The sequence below is a fragment of the Tupaia chinensis genome, unplaced genomic scaffold (assembly GCF_000334495.1).
Source record: "Tupaia chinensis unplaced genomic scaffold, TupChi_1.0 Scaffold143970_1, whole genome shotgun sequence".
Classification (NCBI taxonomy): domain Eukaryota; kingdom Metazoa; phylum Chordata; class Mammalia; order Scandentia; family Tupaiidae; genus Tupaia; species Tupaia belangeri.
Window position 1 is genome coordinate 1,491,416 of NW_006203821.1, and position 17,736 is coordinate 1,509,151.

General features: G+C 39.3%; 1 protein-coding gene across 1 annotated transcript in view; it reads right to left on the reverse strand.

Moving 5' to 3' along the window:
• PRIM1 (DNA primase subunit 1) overlaps positions 1 to 17,736 on the reverse strand; it is a gene marked incomplete in the record, with an annotated part of 30,849 nt that overhangs the window by 3,943 nt on the left and 9,170 nt on the right. The window contains 9 exon segments of the mRNA XM_027767159.1: positions 4,403 to 4,494; positions 5,842 to 5,911; positions 11,832 to 11,973; positions 12,143 to 12,234; positions 14,027 to 14,136; positions 14,971 to 15,029; positions 15,876 to 16,012; positions 16,768 to 16,841; positions 16,913 to 17,019. Coding sequence (XP_027622960.1) covers positions 4,403 to 4,494; positions 5,842 to 5,911; positions 11,832 to 11,973; positions 12,143 to 12,234; positions 14,027 to 14,136; positions 14,971 to 15,029; positions 15,876 to 16,012; positions 16,768 to 16,841; positions 16,913 to 17,019 — 883 coding nt within the window.

Consider the following 17,736-nt stretch of genomic DNA (forward strand, 5'->3'; position numbering starts at 1 on the left):
CCCCCCAGGAGATGGCCATGCCGCTATCCCTTCTCCTCCATTCTCCTCTCAGGATCTTAGGCAAGCACACATACGTGCCTGGTGTGAGTTTTAAGCCACTGGGTCTGGGACTCAAACCATAGTTAACTACATAGTAGTCCAACAATATGACCATTACGCCATCTGCTGGTCCCTCAATAGATATATGAAAGAAATGTATACTAATTTAATTACTCTAGTTGTCAATTTTAAAAAAAGTGAAATTTGGTAGTTAAAGGCACTGGACTCCCACATGGCTGACTGCGGTTTGAATCCTGGACCTGGGGGCTTGCTCTTTTACTTTTTCTCTCTCTCTTTCTGTCCCTCTCTGGTCAGATTAAAATAAACAAACAAATAATTAAAGTTAAAGACAATAATTTTTTTTTTATAAAAAGTGAAATTAGGACCAGACGGAGGCACAGCAGTAAAAGCTGCTTTGCAAGGCTGTCCCCCATGGAAAGATCGATTTGCATTCAGAAACCTCCCCGAGTATACTGGGAACATGCTTGCCATGACCTGGGGTTAGCTGAGGTCTGGGGGGTGGATCATGGTATCAAGACCCTTTCTTGGGGGTAGGGTGTGTGTTCATATGTGTGTGTACATGATCTCTCTTTGTCTCTGTCTTTCATGAAAGAAATAAAAATAACTTGGAGCTGGCAGATTGAGGGCACTGGATTCCCATATGGTCGACTACAATTTGCATTCCGGACCTGGCAGCTTGCTTTATCGCTCTCTTGTCAAATTAAAAAAAAAAGTTAAATAGATTAAACAATTATTTAAAAAAAATTTATAAAAATTTAAAAATCCAAAAGTGAAATGAATAAGATTTCATTTAACTCAATATATCTAAAAATATTATCATTTCAACATGTAATAAAAACTAGAGATATTTTACATTCTCTTTCATACAAGTCTCTGAAATTTTTTATTTTATACCTAAAGTATGTCTCAAGATACTGTATTAGGGACCAGCAGTTGGCATAATGACTAAGTCACTGGACTCCCATGTAGTTGTTGATGTTTCGAATCCTGCGGTAGCTTAAACTCACATGGAGCACATTTGAGAGGAGAAGGGATTGGGGTGTAGCCATACCCTGGGGGGATGATTTCTCACTTTCTGTCTCTGTCTTTCTGGTGAGCATATGTGCCCTACAGCAAAAACCTCTCCAAAAGAAAAAAAAAAAAAGGAAGATGCAATATTATAGGGGCCAGTAGAAGGTGTAGTAAAGTTACATCGCTAGACTTGCACATGGCCAATCGTAGTTCAATTCCTGGACTGGTGGTTTGAGACTTACACTAAGGATGTGTGTGTGTGCCCAAGATCTCAGGAGGAGAATGGAGGAAAAGAGATTGCAGCATGGACTCTCCCTAGAGAGTTATTTTTCACTTTCCTCTCACTGTCCTCTAGCGAGTGCACACACCCTAAGGCAAAAATCTCTTATTGAAAAAAAAAAAGATGCTGTATTAAAACCAAAAATACTTTATTTACGTTTAGATTTAAATGATAATATATATAGTCAAAAAAAGTAGGTTTACAGGGCCAGCTGGTGGTGTGGTGGTTGTATCCCACATGATTGACTGTGTGGTACAAGTCCCAAAACTGGCAGCTTGAAAAACATGTCAGGCATGTATATATTCATGCCCAAAATCTTAGAAGGAGAAATAAATGGAGAGGAGACTACAATGTGACCATCTCTAATTGGGGATTCTTTCTCACTTTCTCTCTCCTTGTTTCTCCCTGGTGAGAACATGCACTCTGTCAAAAATTAAAAGGAGGAAAAAAAAATAAAAAGAAAAAGTAGGCTTATTTATCTAAGTTTTTCAGGCTACTTAAAACCTTCCAATAATTAAATTATAGGTTTTAAATAGGAAAAATTAAGTTACTTAGTTATACTAGCCACATTTCAAATGCATAATAGCCACACGTAGCTAGCTATTGCATTGGATAGTGCTGCTCTAAAACATCTGAACCACATGTACATATCTCTGCCCTAGTATTAGACCAATATAATCTTCTATGTTAAGTACCATTCAACATTCCCTTCTTTTGAAACTTTGGCTTCAGGGTTGTCCCTGTAACCTTAAGGGAGCAAGATCCCACAAGGCTGACTACAGCTTGAATCCTAGCCCTATATGCTTGAAAAATATGCTGGTTGCCATGTACACGCATGCTCAAAATCCCAATAGGACAGAAAAATGGAAGAGAGGGTATTGTGGTGTAACTATATTCCAGTAAGAGGTGCTTTTACTCCTTCAAACCCCTGTGAGTGGATGTACCCTGTGGCAATTAAAACAAACAAAACAAAAAATCCTTGGATTCAATAAATAATTTTACTAACAATAAAATTTTAAGAATGTGAAATCAGGTTAATTAGAAGTTCATAGCCACACAATATTAAGCATGGATATCCTTTGATTTATAAAATTGACTCAAAAATATACATAAGAGGGGCTGGCAGGTGCCATGGTGGTTAAGACAGCTGGACTCCCACATGGCCGAGTATGGTTTGAGTCCTGGACCTGGCAGCTTGCTTTCTCACTTTCCTTCTATCTCTCTGGTCAACTTCAATAAAATTAAAAAAGTAAAATAATGACAATGAATAAAATTAAATAAGTCTTTTAAAAAGTACATAAGAAAACTTGGCATATACAATCCTTTTTCATTTAGAATTATTTAATTTTATTAGTTAATTTATTATTTATTTATTTATTTAAATTTGACCAGAGAGGGACAGAGTGTGGGGAGGTAAGTGACAAAGTAGTCAGCCATGTGGGAGTCCAGTGCCTTAACCAAAATGCCACCTGCTGCCCCATGAGTACATCATATTATTCATCTAATTAATTACATAATCTATAAGTAATATTGAACAGGAAAAAATCTGACTGAGTATAAGAAGTGGGTTTAACACAATATTTGGATACTTGTGGTATGTTATGTCTATATAGAATTGACTCCTCATGTGATTAGCAGATAATGTAATGTTTACATCGCTGGACTCCCTTACAGTTGACTGCGGTTCGAGTCCTAGACCTGGTGGCTTAAAACTCGTATTAGGTGTGTGTACATGCATGCTCAAAATCTCAAGAATAGAATGGAGAAGGGACTGAGGTGTGGCCATCCCTCCAGGGGGTGATTTCTCACTTTCTGTCTCTGTCTAGCGAGTGTATGTGCCCTATAACCAATATCTCTATAAAAAAAAAAAGAGTCCTCATAATAGTTCATTAAATATAAAAAAGTCGGGACCAGCAGTTAGCATAATGGCTATGTCACTGGACTTCCGTGTAGTTGACCACGGTTAGAGTCCTGGACCCAGTGGCTTAAACTCACACTGGGTACGTGTGTGCGCATGCCCAAGATCCCGAGAGATGAGATTGCAGTGTGGCCATTCCCCCTGGGGAGTGATTTCTCGTTTTCTGTCTCTCTGGCGAGCACATGCGCCTACAGCAAAAACCTTAAAAAAAACCAGCAAAAACCTTAAAAAAAAAAAAAGGCCAAGGCTGGCAGGTAGCGTGGTTAGGAGTGCTGGACTCCCACATGGCTGACTGCAGTTCAAGGACCAGACCTGGCGGCTTGTTGTCTCTCTCTTGCCCTGTCCCTCTCTGGTCAAGTTGAAGGAGATGGGACTGTGGTGTGGTAAACTCCCACCCAAGGAAGTGATTTCTCTCTCTCTTTCTCTGGCTAGTTCACATACCCTATAGCAAACTGAAAAAAAGAAAAAAGGAAAACAAACCAAAGCAACATTGAGGAGGTTCTGTGGCCTGGTGGATAAGGCAGGCTGACTGCACATGGCTGACTGCACAGTTCAAGTCCCAGACCCAGCCACTTGAGAAAATGCCAAGTGAGTGTTTATACATGTCCAAAATCCCAAAATAGAGAAATAGAGATTGTGGTGTGACGTGCCCCATGGGGGTTGCTTGCTTCTATCCCTTTCTGTCTTGCTCTGGCTATGGTATAGTTCCCAACAGTCAGAAGTTTCCTAGTCAACATCTGTTGAATTAAATTTGATCTAGTAATATGACTGAAGAAAGTACAGAAGCATTCCTAATAACAATTTCTGAGCTGGTTTCAGGATAAGTATTGATGCATTCTGGGCTAAATCCAGGGAGAATCAGTTACTGGAGCAACAGGTGGACATCTATATGAAATGCTTATGTTAAAGTGAAGCTTCAGGGCCAGCTTTATGGTATGGAGGAAATGTGCTGCTTAAGAGAAGTAGAATCTCCTATGGTAACTGAGGTTTGACTCCTTGGCCTGGTCAGAAAGGCCAGACCCTATGGAGAGTACTCTTTTTTTCTCTCCCTCATATTCTCACATGTGCTCTATCATGAATAATAAAGTAAAATGAAAATATTTGTAAGTTGGCACTTATGTATATTAACTTACCTCTGGTTCTATGTTTAATGTCAGATTCACCATCATTCTCTTCTTTTTCCTCTTCATTAGTGGAAATAGCATCCAGTTCATGGCAGATGGAGCTAGAAGTAATAGAATAAGAGAATTTTAAATTTGGTTTCTGGTCAATAATACCCACTGTATAATAGCACATGAATTTCATACAACTTTTTATGAAAAAATTATGTGGCTAAATAAATTTGGGATATTCTAAAAATTATGATCTCTTCTTAGAGTGTTTCATGAAGTAGATTTCATATATATGTATGTTATATATTATATATGTATGACTATGTAACATATATATTGGATCATTGGGAAAGTCATGATGCATTTTTACATACAAAAACATAAAAAACTACGTCATGATTTTCTTGATGACCTAATATATATTTTATATATATATACACACACACACACATATATTTTATATATATATATACATATATATATTATATATATGTAAACACATGCACACACATAAAACCTAGGGAGTAAAAAGAGTCTTCTCTTCCATTCTTCTCTTGGAATTTTGGGCATGCAAGCATAAACGCCCAGTATGAGTTTCAAGCCTCTGGGTCTGGGACTTAAACTGCGGTCAGCCATGAGGGAGCCCAGCGATGTAACCATTATGCCATCTGCTGGTCCCAATATTTTATATCTTACACACACACACGCACAATTTTGCTAATGGGCACAGGCACTCGCCAGGGAGATAGAGGGAGAGAAAGAGAGAAATAAAGTAAGAAAGCATCCTCTATGGGGAATAGTCCACCATGATCCCTGTTCTCCATTCTCCTTTAGGGATTTTGGGCACAGATGAACACACACTCAGCATGTTTCTCAAGCTACTAGGTCTGGGACTTGAATCATAGAGTTGCCCATGTGGGATCTAGCTACCTTAACCACCATGCCACCAGCTAGCATCATATTAAAGACTGAGAAATGTTGTACTAGGCAACAGGTGGTGTAATGGTTACATAGCTGGACTCCCACGAAGTCAACTGTGGTTCGAGTCCTGGGCCAGGCGACTAAACACTCATGCTGGGTGTGTGGACTTCAGGGTGGCCAAGCCCCCAGAGGGTGATTTCTCACTCTCTGTCTCTCCAGTGAGCACACATCGTACAGCAAAAATCTTTCTTAAAAAAAAAAAAAAAAAAGGAAAGAACTGTTGTACTAAAGAAACTTAGTGTGTTGAAGTCAGTATTTCGTAAACTTCAAAGACTTTAAAATCTTTTTATTGCATAGTAGCTGAAAATTTACACTGGTCTAGTAGGTTATTATCCTTTAACATCAGAATCAAGCATCTCCACAGTCAAATATTTTATATCCCACATAGCCACCTCTTTAAAGGGGTCTAATCCAATCTACTTCCAATTCTGAATAATAATCACAAAAAAATGAGGAGTGAGCAATGATCTGGAACATACCTTATGGTTGGAACACTAAATGGATCAAACTGATCCACTTTCTGTAAATCGATAGGCACAGAAATACGACCTGTAAGAACCCAAAGTTATAAACTGATGGTTATGGAATATAAATCATTATAAGTATCTCCTATGAGTTATTTTCAGTAAAAAATTTTTAAAAGATTTATTTAATTTTGGGGCCAGTAGGTGGAGTGGTGATTAAAGGTGCTAGATTCCTACATGGCTGACCATGGTTCGAGTCCCAGACTTGGTAGCTTGCTTTCTTGCTTTCCTTTTCTCTCTCTCTCTCTGGTCATATTTTAAGAAAACAACAAACAAGGGAACTAGCAGTTAGCGTAATGGCTATGTCGCTGGATTCCCACGTAGTCGACCGCGGTTCGTGTCCCGGACCCGGTGGCTTAAAACTCACGCCGGGCGCGTGCGCGTGCGTGCCCAAGATCCCGAGAGGAGAATGGAGGAGAAGGGATTGCGGCGTGACCATCCCCCCTGGGGGTGATTTCTCGCTTTCTGTCTCTATGTCTCTCTCTGTCTGTCTGGCGAGCGCATGCGCCCTACAGTGAAAATCTCTCAAAAACAAAACAAAACAAAACAAAAAATTAAATAGATAAATAATTCTTTTTAAAAGATATTTAATTTTATTTCGTATTTATTTTTAAATTACTATAGGGTTTGTGTGTTCATCAGAGAGAGAGAGAGAGAGAGAGAGAGAGAGAAAGAGAAAGAGAAAGAGAAAGAGAAAGAGAAAGTGAGAAAGCAAGCTGCAGGTCTGGGACTCAAACCAGTCAGTCATATGGGAGTCCAGTGCCTTAACCACTATGCCACCTGCTGGCCCCAGTAGTTGAAATTTGAATCTAAGGCTCAGAGAATTAGTTACACATCTGCTAATAATAATATTTAGAAATTGGGGCCAGCAGGTGGCGTGGTGGTTAAGGGCGTTGGACTCTCACATAGCTGATCATAGTCTGAGTCCTGAACCTGGAGGCTTGCTGTCTCACTTTCTCTCTCTCTCTCTCTGTCTCTCTCTGGTCCAATTTAAACAAATAAATAAGTAAACAAAATAAAGCTAAATAAAATAATTCTTAAAAAAAAATTAGGGGACCAGCAGTTAGCGTAATGGCTACCTCCCAGGCCTCCCGTGTAGTCAACCACAGTTCGAGTCCTGGACCTGGCGGCTTAAACTTAAGCTGGGTGCTTGTGCGTGCATGCTGAAGATCCTGAGAGGAGAATGGAGAAGGAACTGCAGCATGGACATCCCTCCTGGGGGGTGATTTCTCGCTTTCCGTCTCCCTCTGTCTTTCTGGCGAACACATGTGCCCTATAGCAAAAACCTCTCCAAAAAAAGAGAAAAAAAAATCAGAAATATAAAGTACTAGGGCCAGCGGGTACAAGGTGGTTAAGGGCACTGGACTCCCTTGTGGTTGACCATGGGTTGAAGTCCTGGACCTGGTGGCTTGCTTTCTCACTCCCCCCACCCTGATCTGGTCAAATTATAATAAATAAGTAAAAATAAATAAATAACTATTTAAAAAAATAAAAATGATAAAAATACTGAGACCAGCAGATGGCTTAACGGTTATGTTGCTGGACTCATATAGTTGACTGCAGTTTGAGTCCTGGACCTGGCAACTTACACTTCACACTGGGTGCATATGCAAGCATGCCCAAAATCCCAAAAGGAGAATAGAGGAGAAAGAATTGCATGTGGTCATCTCCCCTAGGGGGTGATTTCTTGCTTTGTGTCTCCGTCTCTCCAGCAAGCACAACCTTCTATAAAAATCTCTCGGGACCAGCTGTTGGCACAATGGCTATGTCGTTGGACTCCCATGTAGTTGACTGCGGTTTGAGTCCCGGACCCAGTGGCTTAAAATCATGCCAGGCGCATGTGTGTGCATGCCCAAGATCCTGAGAGGAAAATGCATGAGAAGGGACTGCAGCGTGGCCATCCCCCCGGGGGGTGATTTCTTGCTTTCTGTCTTTCTGGAGAGTACACATGCCCTATAGGAAAAATCACTCCAAGGAAAAAAAAAAAAGGAAAAATCAAATCTCTCTTGGGGACCAGTGGATGGCATGGTGGTTAAGGCGCTGGACATTCCCCATTCCCACATGGCCCGACCATGGTTCAAGTTCTGGACCTGGTGGCTTATTTTCTCATCTTCTCTCTCCTTCTTTGTCTCTCTATGGTTAAATTAAAAATAAATAAATGAGGAAAAAAAAAAAAAAGACACACTCTAAAAAAAAGAGGAAAGAAATATAAAGTACTTTGATTTTAGTCTCCTTTTTTTTTCCATTTTGCCAGAAGGTGTGGGTACCAGAATGCTAGCCAGAAAGAGAAAGAGGAGAGGGGAGAAAGTACCTCCTTCATTGGGGCGTGGTCACGCCATAATTCCTCCTCCACCCTGTTGGGATTTTGGGTATGCACATATGCCCAGCATGTTTTTCTTTTCTCTGAATAATTATCTATTTAATTTAATTTTCTTCTTGTAAAGACTAATTCATTTAATTTCATTTACTTTTAAAATTTGACCAGAGAGTCAGAGAGAGAAAGTGAGAAACCAAGCCACCAGGTCCAGGACTTGAACTGTGGTCAGCCATGTGGGAGTTCAGCACCTTAACCACTATGCCATCTGTTGGCCCCTAATTTAATGTTCATATTATTTTTTAATTTGACCAAAGAAACAGAGAGAGAAGGAAGAAGAGTGAGAAAGGAAGCTGCCAGGTCCAGGACTTGAACTGCAGTCAGTCATCTGGGAATCCAGAGCCTCAGCTACCACATCACCTGCTAGCTCTAGCCCAGCATGTTTTTCAAGCCATATCCAGGACTTGGACCACATAGTCGGCCATATGGGATCCAGTTCCTTAATTGCTAGGCTATGGGACCAGCCCATAGTCTTTTATTTCACTTAAAAAAAAAAAATAGGGGTGCATGTGATCCTGAGAGAAGAATGGAAGAGAAGGGATTGCAGCATGGCCATCTCCCCTGGGGGGTGATTTCTCACTTTCTGTCTCTGTCTCTCTTTGTCTTACTGGTGAACACACACGCCCTATAGCAAAAACCTCTCCAAAAGTATAGAAAAAAGTACAAGATCTTCAAACAGTTCATAGAAAATATTACAAAAAAACGATACAAATTTCAAAATCTGTGTGCACCAAAATAGAGTTGTACTTTATTTTAGTTTTATTTTTTTCTTTAAGAATCACTTAATTTTATTATTATTACTATTTTTTAGTTTGGTACAGGGCTTATGTGCTCACCAGAGACAGAGAAAGAGAGAGAGAGAGCGAGAGAGAGAGAGAGAGAGAGAGACAGCAAGTTGCCAGGTTTAGGACTTGAACCATGGTCCGCCATGTCAAAGTCTAGGACCCCAACCATGGAGTCACCTGCTTGCCCCAAACTCATACTTTAACTATTTTCCCCTTTTATTTTTATTGCCAGGGTGTACATGCACTTTACAGAGAGAGAATCACCCTCCAATGTGGCATTATCATGCCACAATCTATCCTTCATCCCGTCAGGATTTTGGGCACACACACACACACACACACACACACACACACACACGTATCTGGCCTGTTTTTGAAGTCATTGGGGTTGGGATTTGAACAGTGTTCAGCCACATGAAGATCTAGCTTGCTTAACTCTTGGCCAGCCCTACATAAACTTTTGTTTTGAAGAATTATTTTATTTAACTTTATTAATTTTAATTTGACCAGAGAGGGACAGAGTAAGAGTGAGAGTGAGAGAGAGAGAGGGAAAGTGAGAAAGCAAGCTGCTAGGTCCAGGACTTGAAACCATGATCGGTTAGGGGGGAGTCCAGCACTCCAAACCCATGCCACCTGCTGGCCCTTCCATAAATTTTTTGAAGTCTCCTCATATATACTAGAATGATACAATAGAAACTTAATGAAACTTCAGATTTAAGCTTAAAATAAATATTAAGCTTATTACCAAAAGCTAAAAAAACACATAATTGACAGGTTTGAAAAGAGGCTGTGTAAAAATCTGAACTGTAGCGTCCTCATAAGAGTATTAAAGGAAACTAGGCAGTTTAGAAGAATTGAATGTATGCCAGACACTTGTCTGAATAATTAATATTTCTTTTTAAAAAATAATTATTTTACTTATTTATTATAATTTTCCAGTTTGATCATCAAGAGACAGAGAAAGAGAGAGAGGAAAAGCAAGAAAACAAGCCACCAGGTCTGGGACTTGAACCATGGTCGCCCATGTGGGAGTCCTTTAACAACCACACCACCTGCTGGCCCCTGAAAAATTGGTATTACAAATCTTCATGAAAACCCATGGAGGTAGATACTATTATCTCTTCCATTTTTTGGGGAAAGAATTTTGCTAAAGGGCATGTGTGCAATAGAAAGTGAGAACTCACTCCCTGGGGAGATGCCCATGCCACAATCCCTTCTCCTCCATTCTCCTTGAGAAAGCAAGCTGCCAGGATCTGGGACTTGAACCACAGTTGGCTATGTGGGAGTCCAGTGCCCTTAACCACACCACCTGCTGGCCCCTGATTAGTTTTAATTTTTTAAAAAAATTTGCCAGAGGCTGCATGTACTCCCTGGGGAGAGAACGAGAGAAAACTCAGATGAGGAATGGTCATACAATTCCTTCTCTATTTCTCTCTGCTTTTGGGATTCTGGGCATGCACACATATGTGTCTGGCATGCTTCTCAAGTTTCAGAGCCTGGAACTCAAACTGTGTAGTGGCCCATGTAAGATCTAGCTCCCTTAGCCACTATACCATGGGCTGTCTTCACCATCTGTTTTATGACTTTGGACAAGTCACTTTAACTTTTGTGGCCACTGTTTTCTCATTTGTACAATGAGAGATTATTCTGTAATTTTAAAGCTTCTCTATGATGCTAATCCTTACAATGAACTCCAAACACCTGACTAAAAACATTTGCATAATGGAAACTCATCTGGTAGTTACTTAAATGACAATGTAAAAGGTAATTTAGGAGTAGCACAGGCAGGTGGTGTGGTGGTTAGGGGCACTGGACTCCCACATGGTTGACTGTGGTTCAAGTCCCAGACCTGGTAACTTTTTTCTTTCCTTCTCTCTCTCTCTCTCTCTCTGTCCCTCTCTAGTAAAATTAATTAAATAAAGTTAAATTTAAAAATTCTTTAAATAACTATTTTATTTAATTTTATAATTACCATTATTTTTTAACTTAACCAAGGAGAGACAGAGAGAGAGAGAGGGAAAAAGTGAGAAATCACCTTCCGGGGGGGGTTGGCCATGTGGGAGTCCAGTTCCTCTAATTGTCCCGCCACCTGCTGGCCCCTAAATAAATTTAAAAAAAAAAAAAAAAGGTAATTTAGGTGGACCATCAGATAGTGTAATGGTTATTTCACTGGACTCCCACATGGTTGAACATGGTTTGAGTCCTGGACCTGGTAGCTTGAAAATCACGCTGGGCATTTGTGCGTGCATGCGTGCCCAAGATCCTAGGAGGAGAACGGAGAAGGAACTATGACGTGGCCATCTCCCCAGGGGGTGATTTCTCACTTTCCTCTCTGTCTCTGTCTTTCTCTCTCCAGTGAGTGCACATGCCACAAAACAAAAACCTCTAAAAAAAAAAGGTAATTTAGGTATGAGCTGACAGAGTGATTTAACTTTTTTTCCTAAAGAGAGATTTTTACTGCAGGGCATGAGTACTCATTGGAGAGACAGAGAGATAGAAAGGGAGAAAGCACCCACCAGTGAGGATGGCCACACCACAATCCCTTCTCTGGATTTTGGGCATACACGCAAACACGTCTAGCATAAATTTCAAGCTGCTGGGTCCAGGACTCAAATCACAGTCGACTATGTGGGAATCTAGAAATGAAACCATTATACCATCTGGTATTCCTAATTTTTCAACTTTCAATATCACAGATAGTATGTATATTCTCACCTAGTGATGTACTTGCTAAAACAAAAAACTCTCATTTTCCACTGGTCTTTCTTACTTTCTTTATGTTGTACCTGTTTTAGGGTGAACACTAAAAGGGCTCTTCAGTAAATGATTGATTCCTTTGCTAACATTGATATCCAGTCGAGGAAAACAGTACTGAAGCATAATCTCCCACTCCAGCCAAGGTCCACATTTGTCATTTTTGATGTTATTCTAAAAGTAAATGCAAGGCCAGCGTCAGGATCAGTAGGCACTTTGAACAATGTATTTAAAGAAAGTTAAAACACAGTCTTCAACCACCTTTAACTGACGAGGCAAAACAATCAGAATTTAATTAAAAATTACATTATTATATCCATAAAACAGATTTTAATGAGTATACCTGATATTTGCTGGCTACTTTCTTCAAATGTTCCCAGCGCTGAAGTGAATTGTGAGACTTTTGGAAGTTTTGTTGAAGTTCATCATGATTAGGTGATGGGTCATTAAGGAATATACTCAGTTAGGAAACATCAATGAATAGTTTTCAGTATGTATACCATAAAGTTAGCTAAAGCTTATAAATATTTAGGAAGTAATTATTAACATTGTATAAAATATAAATATTAAGTGCTTACATCCTTAAAAGATTCTCGTGTAAAAATACAGTGGTGAGGTGGGACCAGCAGTTGGTGTAATGACTATGTCGCTGGACTCCCAATGTAGTCAACTGTGGTTCAAGTCTTGAACCCGGTGGCTTAAACTCACACTGGGTATGTGTGCATGTGTGCCCAAGATCCCGAGAGGAGAATGGAGGAGAAGGGACTGTGGCATGGTCATCTCCCCTGGGAGGTGATTTCTCGCTTTTTGTCTCTCTGGTGAGTACATGTGCCCTATAGCAAAAAACTCTCCAAAAAAACCCCCAAAAAGCAAACACAGTGGTAAGGGGCCAGCAAGTGGCATGGTGGTTAAGGTGTTGGACTCCTTCCATATGGCTGACCATGGTTTGACTCCTGGACCTGGTGGCTTGCTTTCTCACTTTCTCTCTCTCACTCACTCTGGTGAGCACACATGACCTATAGCAAATTAAAACAGTAGTAATAACAAAAAATAATTAAACTAAGTAAATAATTCTTTTTAAAAATATTACTGTGGTGATATAATAGAGAGGATGTCCAAATAACTATATGATATAATACTAAAAAATCCCTAGTCTGCACATTCAAAAAAATTCCATTTGCTAGTGGGTGTGTGCACTGGTCAGATAGAGTGAGGGAAAAAACACCATGGGAGATGGTCATGCCACAATCCCTTCTCTATTTCTCCTTTGGGGATTTCTGAGCATGCACGCACATGTGTCTGGTATGTTTTACAAGGCACCAGGCCTGGGACTTCAACTGCACAGTCAGCCATGTGGGATTCAGCTGCCTTAAACATCATTCCACCAGCTGGTCCCTGTACAATTTTTTTTTTAGAGATTTTTTTTTTTTTTTTTGCTATAGGGCAAGAAAGTGAGAAATCACCCAGGGGAGATGGCCACACCGCAATCCCTTCTCCTCTTGGGATTTTGGCAATGCATGCACACGTGCCCGGTATGAGGTTTAAATTTAAGCCACTGGGTCCATGACTGGAACCACTGTTGACTATGTGGGAGTCCAGATGTAACCATTACATCTGCTGGTCCCTCCTGTACATTTAAAAAAGAGAATTATTTTATTTAACTTTATTTATTTATTTTAATTTGACCAGAGAGGGACAGAGTGAGACAGAGAGGGAAAATGAGAAAGCAAGCCGCCAGGTCTGGAACTCAAACCACAGTCAGCCATGTGGGAGTCCAGCACCCTTAATCACCACATCTCCTGGTATCCTCCTGTACATTTTTAAAAATGTTTACCAATTTCTTCTATAAGACAGAGACAGCACCCCTGACAGGGTCTGGATGCCGCTATCCAACTCTAGCTTCAGCTAGCCCTGGATCACGGGCATGTGTGCTTGTAGTACTCAGGGAGGTCTCTGGCCAAGAACCAGAACTTTCCCACACAGGCCAGCCCTGCACAGTCGTGTTTTACTGCTGCACCACTGTTTGGCTCCATGCACATAATTTGACTAAATGATTCACCATTCTTTAGCCATTAATTCTAGGACTAACTACTAAGATGAGAAAACCTATTTATGAAATGGCCCCATTTCTTTTTATATTCCAGAACAGAAATATAAAATGCAGAAAAACAGGAGATATTTCATGTAAAAAAGTTAAACTTATAGAAACGGTCTTGGGAAAGGATATTTTCAGGAACAAGAGCTAAGATCTTATCCCAGCTTTCTTTATTTTCAAGAATATCTTGACCAATCAAAGCATATTCTTCAAAGTATTTTTTAATTATGTTTATAGATTTTCTGTAAGAATAATAACAATAAACTCCCATTACTATTAAAAACACATAAGCCACATAGATACTGTTGCCATTAGGTGGGAAGCTACCACTTCCTTTCACCGAATTTCTAGGCCTTAACTAGGTAAAATGGGAATAATATCTCTTTGTAGTGTTATAAGAGTTGAATAAGATGCCTTCAGGGGAAAGAACCTAGCATAGTACCTGGTATAGGCACAGAACAGAACTCAAAATATGTTTACTTCTTAAACTTTACAACCTAAGTGGTTAACAGCATTGTAAATATGTGATATGGTTAGAAAACATCCAATGTAGGACAAAATAATACGCCAACAGTAGAATAGTCTACGGTTTCTACTTTGAATCACTTGTTTGAACATCTCAATAATTATACAGTGGTTGCAGTTTGCAAATATACTTCACATCTGTTTCATTTAATCTCTGCCTTAATTCTATGAGATAAGTAGAGCAAATGTTGTTCTCCCTATCATGCATGTAAAGAAATGGAAGGTCCAATATTTTATCAAGGTCATAGTAAGTGGCAGAAAAGGGATTCTTACTCCTAATGTAAATGCTCTTTCCACTAGCCTGAAGGAAATAGTAATTTCAGTGGAAAGAGCATGGGCTTACAGAGATACCATTATGTCTCTCATGGGGTTGTTGTGAAGACCACTGAGAACGTATCACAAATACAGCAGCATAAAATAGCATTCAATTAACTATAGCTATTATTATAAAATGCTAACCAGCAGTGAAAATGGGAGGCAAGGTAATTCTAAAGGCACATGCAGGTAATTTACATACAACTTAAAACTATGTGGAGCCTTTCCCAACAGACCTGACAAAAGGGTGAATTTTTTCACTTAGGTGAACTTTCTTTTTAACATCTTGACCACCCTGAAAAATAAAGTATCAAAGAAAAGAACATAATGCATATTATATAACACAATAAATGAAATAATTTAAAAAATTCTTCAATATGTTCTAATACATTTAAAATTACATAAATTCAAAGCTATTGATTAAGTTCTGTCAAAGTACATAATCCTAAATGCTATTTTTACAGTTTCAATACCTGTATTTTCTGGGTTAATGTTATCCGACATAAGTGAATAATTGAACTAAAAAAGTAAGTTAACCTTCCCTTTGCCAAAAAGAAGGATATTTACCACAACATATGAAATATCTTAAAAATGTAGCCACTAAGACTTTGTTTTATTTGTCTTCTTTGAGACAGAGAGAGATAAATCTCCACAGATCTGGCCACGCTATGATCCCTTTCCTCCAGTCCTCTACCCCACTGGATCTTGGGTACTTTTATGCCTGGTGTGTTTCAGGCTGACCGGCATGAGGACTCTAACTGTGGAAGCCATGTGGGATCTTGCCCTATTATGCCTTTAAATGGTAAGGTCATCTACCCTGGAATGTGAATACTATCAATGACAGTTTAACTATTAAACAAATAAATGTACAGGACCAGCAGATGGCATAATAGTTACATCACTGGACTTCCACGTAGGTGACTGCAATTTGAGTCCTGGACCTTAAAACTCATGCTGGGCACATGTGCGTGTGTGCCCAAAATTCTGAGAGGAGAATGGAGAAGGGACTATGGTGTGGGCATCCTCCTTGGGAAAGGGAGATTTCTTGCTTTCTGTGTCTCTGTCTCTTTGGCGAGCACACATGCCCTACAGAAAAATCTCTCTTAAAATAAAATACATGTAAATTACAAGAGGATCTTACCTTTACAAGACTCAAATATTCAACTATCCCAGAACGTACCGCAGAGGACAATTTTCTAACCGATTCATCACAGACCCAACAATGAACACCTCTCCTTCCAGAATATACCCAGAGACAATGTTTAAATCCAAAGTCCTCTGAAAAAAGGAGAAATAATAGGTTTTAAAACAATTTATAAACTTCTTGTTTTTGCTTACTTCCTTAGCTTCATTTTTACCTATCATCACATATACTTATTGTAATCATACTAAATTACTTAGCTTCCTGTGCCCCCAGATTCTTACCTTCATATCTTTAGCCATTCTAGTCTCTCTGCCAAGACTTGTTTTATTTCCTTCCAATTGCCATCTATCATTAAAAACTTAGTCTAGGAATATTTAAGAAGTTAATATATGTACAATGTTTGCAACAGTGCCTGGCACACAATAAGCCCACCAAGTTAGAGTTAGCTATCATCATCATCATATTGTCACCTTTTGGGAAGCCCTTTCTGACTCCATCTCTTCCCATTCCCATATGCATTTCTGCTGTTTTATATCCCCCATGCATATTATTTAATACAAACTAAACCCTCCATTTATTATTTGTCTCCTTCACAGCTGTATAACCTTTTAGAGGTAAGAACAGTTACCTTTTATATTTCTCTCATCTAGAATAGCATTAAGCATACACAGTTGCTCAAGAGATGATTGAACTGGAAAAAAATAAACTGGTCTGTTCAACAGCTGTTTAAAATTTCCAACTTAATAAACTTTACAATCCTATTCTAAGTTTCCTCTCATGTTTCAAAGAAAACATGTTAGAAATGTATGAGATTTGGTTATAAAACAGAGACTGCTATCCAGAGGAAAACAGATTCTTGCATCTCCACTCAGGCACTGCCAATACTTGCCCTTCAATGCTCGGTCAATGATGCGTATGGCCATTGTCATGAGGGTCCAGCACTTAGAGCATATGTCTGCAGAACTAGAACAGAGTCATCATTACTCATTGCCAGTGATATCGCCCTCCTCATCAGCAAGACCCAAGGTCCTTACCTACAACATCTCCTCACATCGTCATAGTCTGTCATGTCAATGTCAAATACCAGTTCTTTTTCCTGAGCCTGGAAAGCGCCCAGCTTCACTGTATTGTGTTGATTGGGCTATAAATATAAAACATTGATCAGTTTCCATAAGAGCTGCCATGCTGCTAAACTTGCTTCTTTTCTACCCACATGAAAATAGCTAAAGAGAAAGAAATGAATTATACAATGCCAACTCTATCATAGTTAAAATTTATTACACTGGTTCTCACGCATCCAGAATTGATGACAGTTTTAACTATTACTTACATAAAATAGAACCTGATGAATATGGCGGTACTTCAGTAAGTTCATGGAAAATGCATATAGTAAAAATTACACATAGATTTCAAATTTTGTTTGCACTAAAATAAACTCGTATTTTTAATAACATTTTCCCATGAATTAGTTCCCTTGTACATATCCACCATAAATATTTCTTGGTTGATGAAAATAAAGACCAAAGAAAGCTGACTCTGGGGCCAGTAGCTGGTGTGGTGGATGAGTTGCTGGGTTCAAGTCCTAGACCTGGCAGCTTCCTTTCTCACTTCCCCTTTCTTTCTATCTGTGTCTGGTCAAATTAAGAAATGAAAAAAAGATAATGATAAATGGAATATTATTGATGATAGCATGCTTGATTAAGTCACTATGCAGTTTGTCCTAGATGGGAAACTACATTTAGTATGTTGTAATGATGCTCAGGGAATGAGTGTTAGGTAATATAATATAAAAAAAAAAAGTTGCAGGGGAGGAAAAAAAAATGCACATTGATGACTGCAGCGAGCTGTATGGGCACAG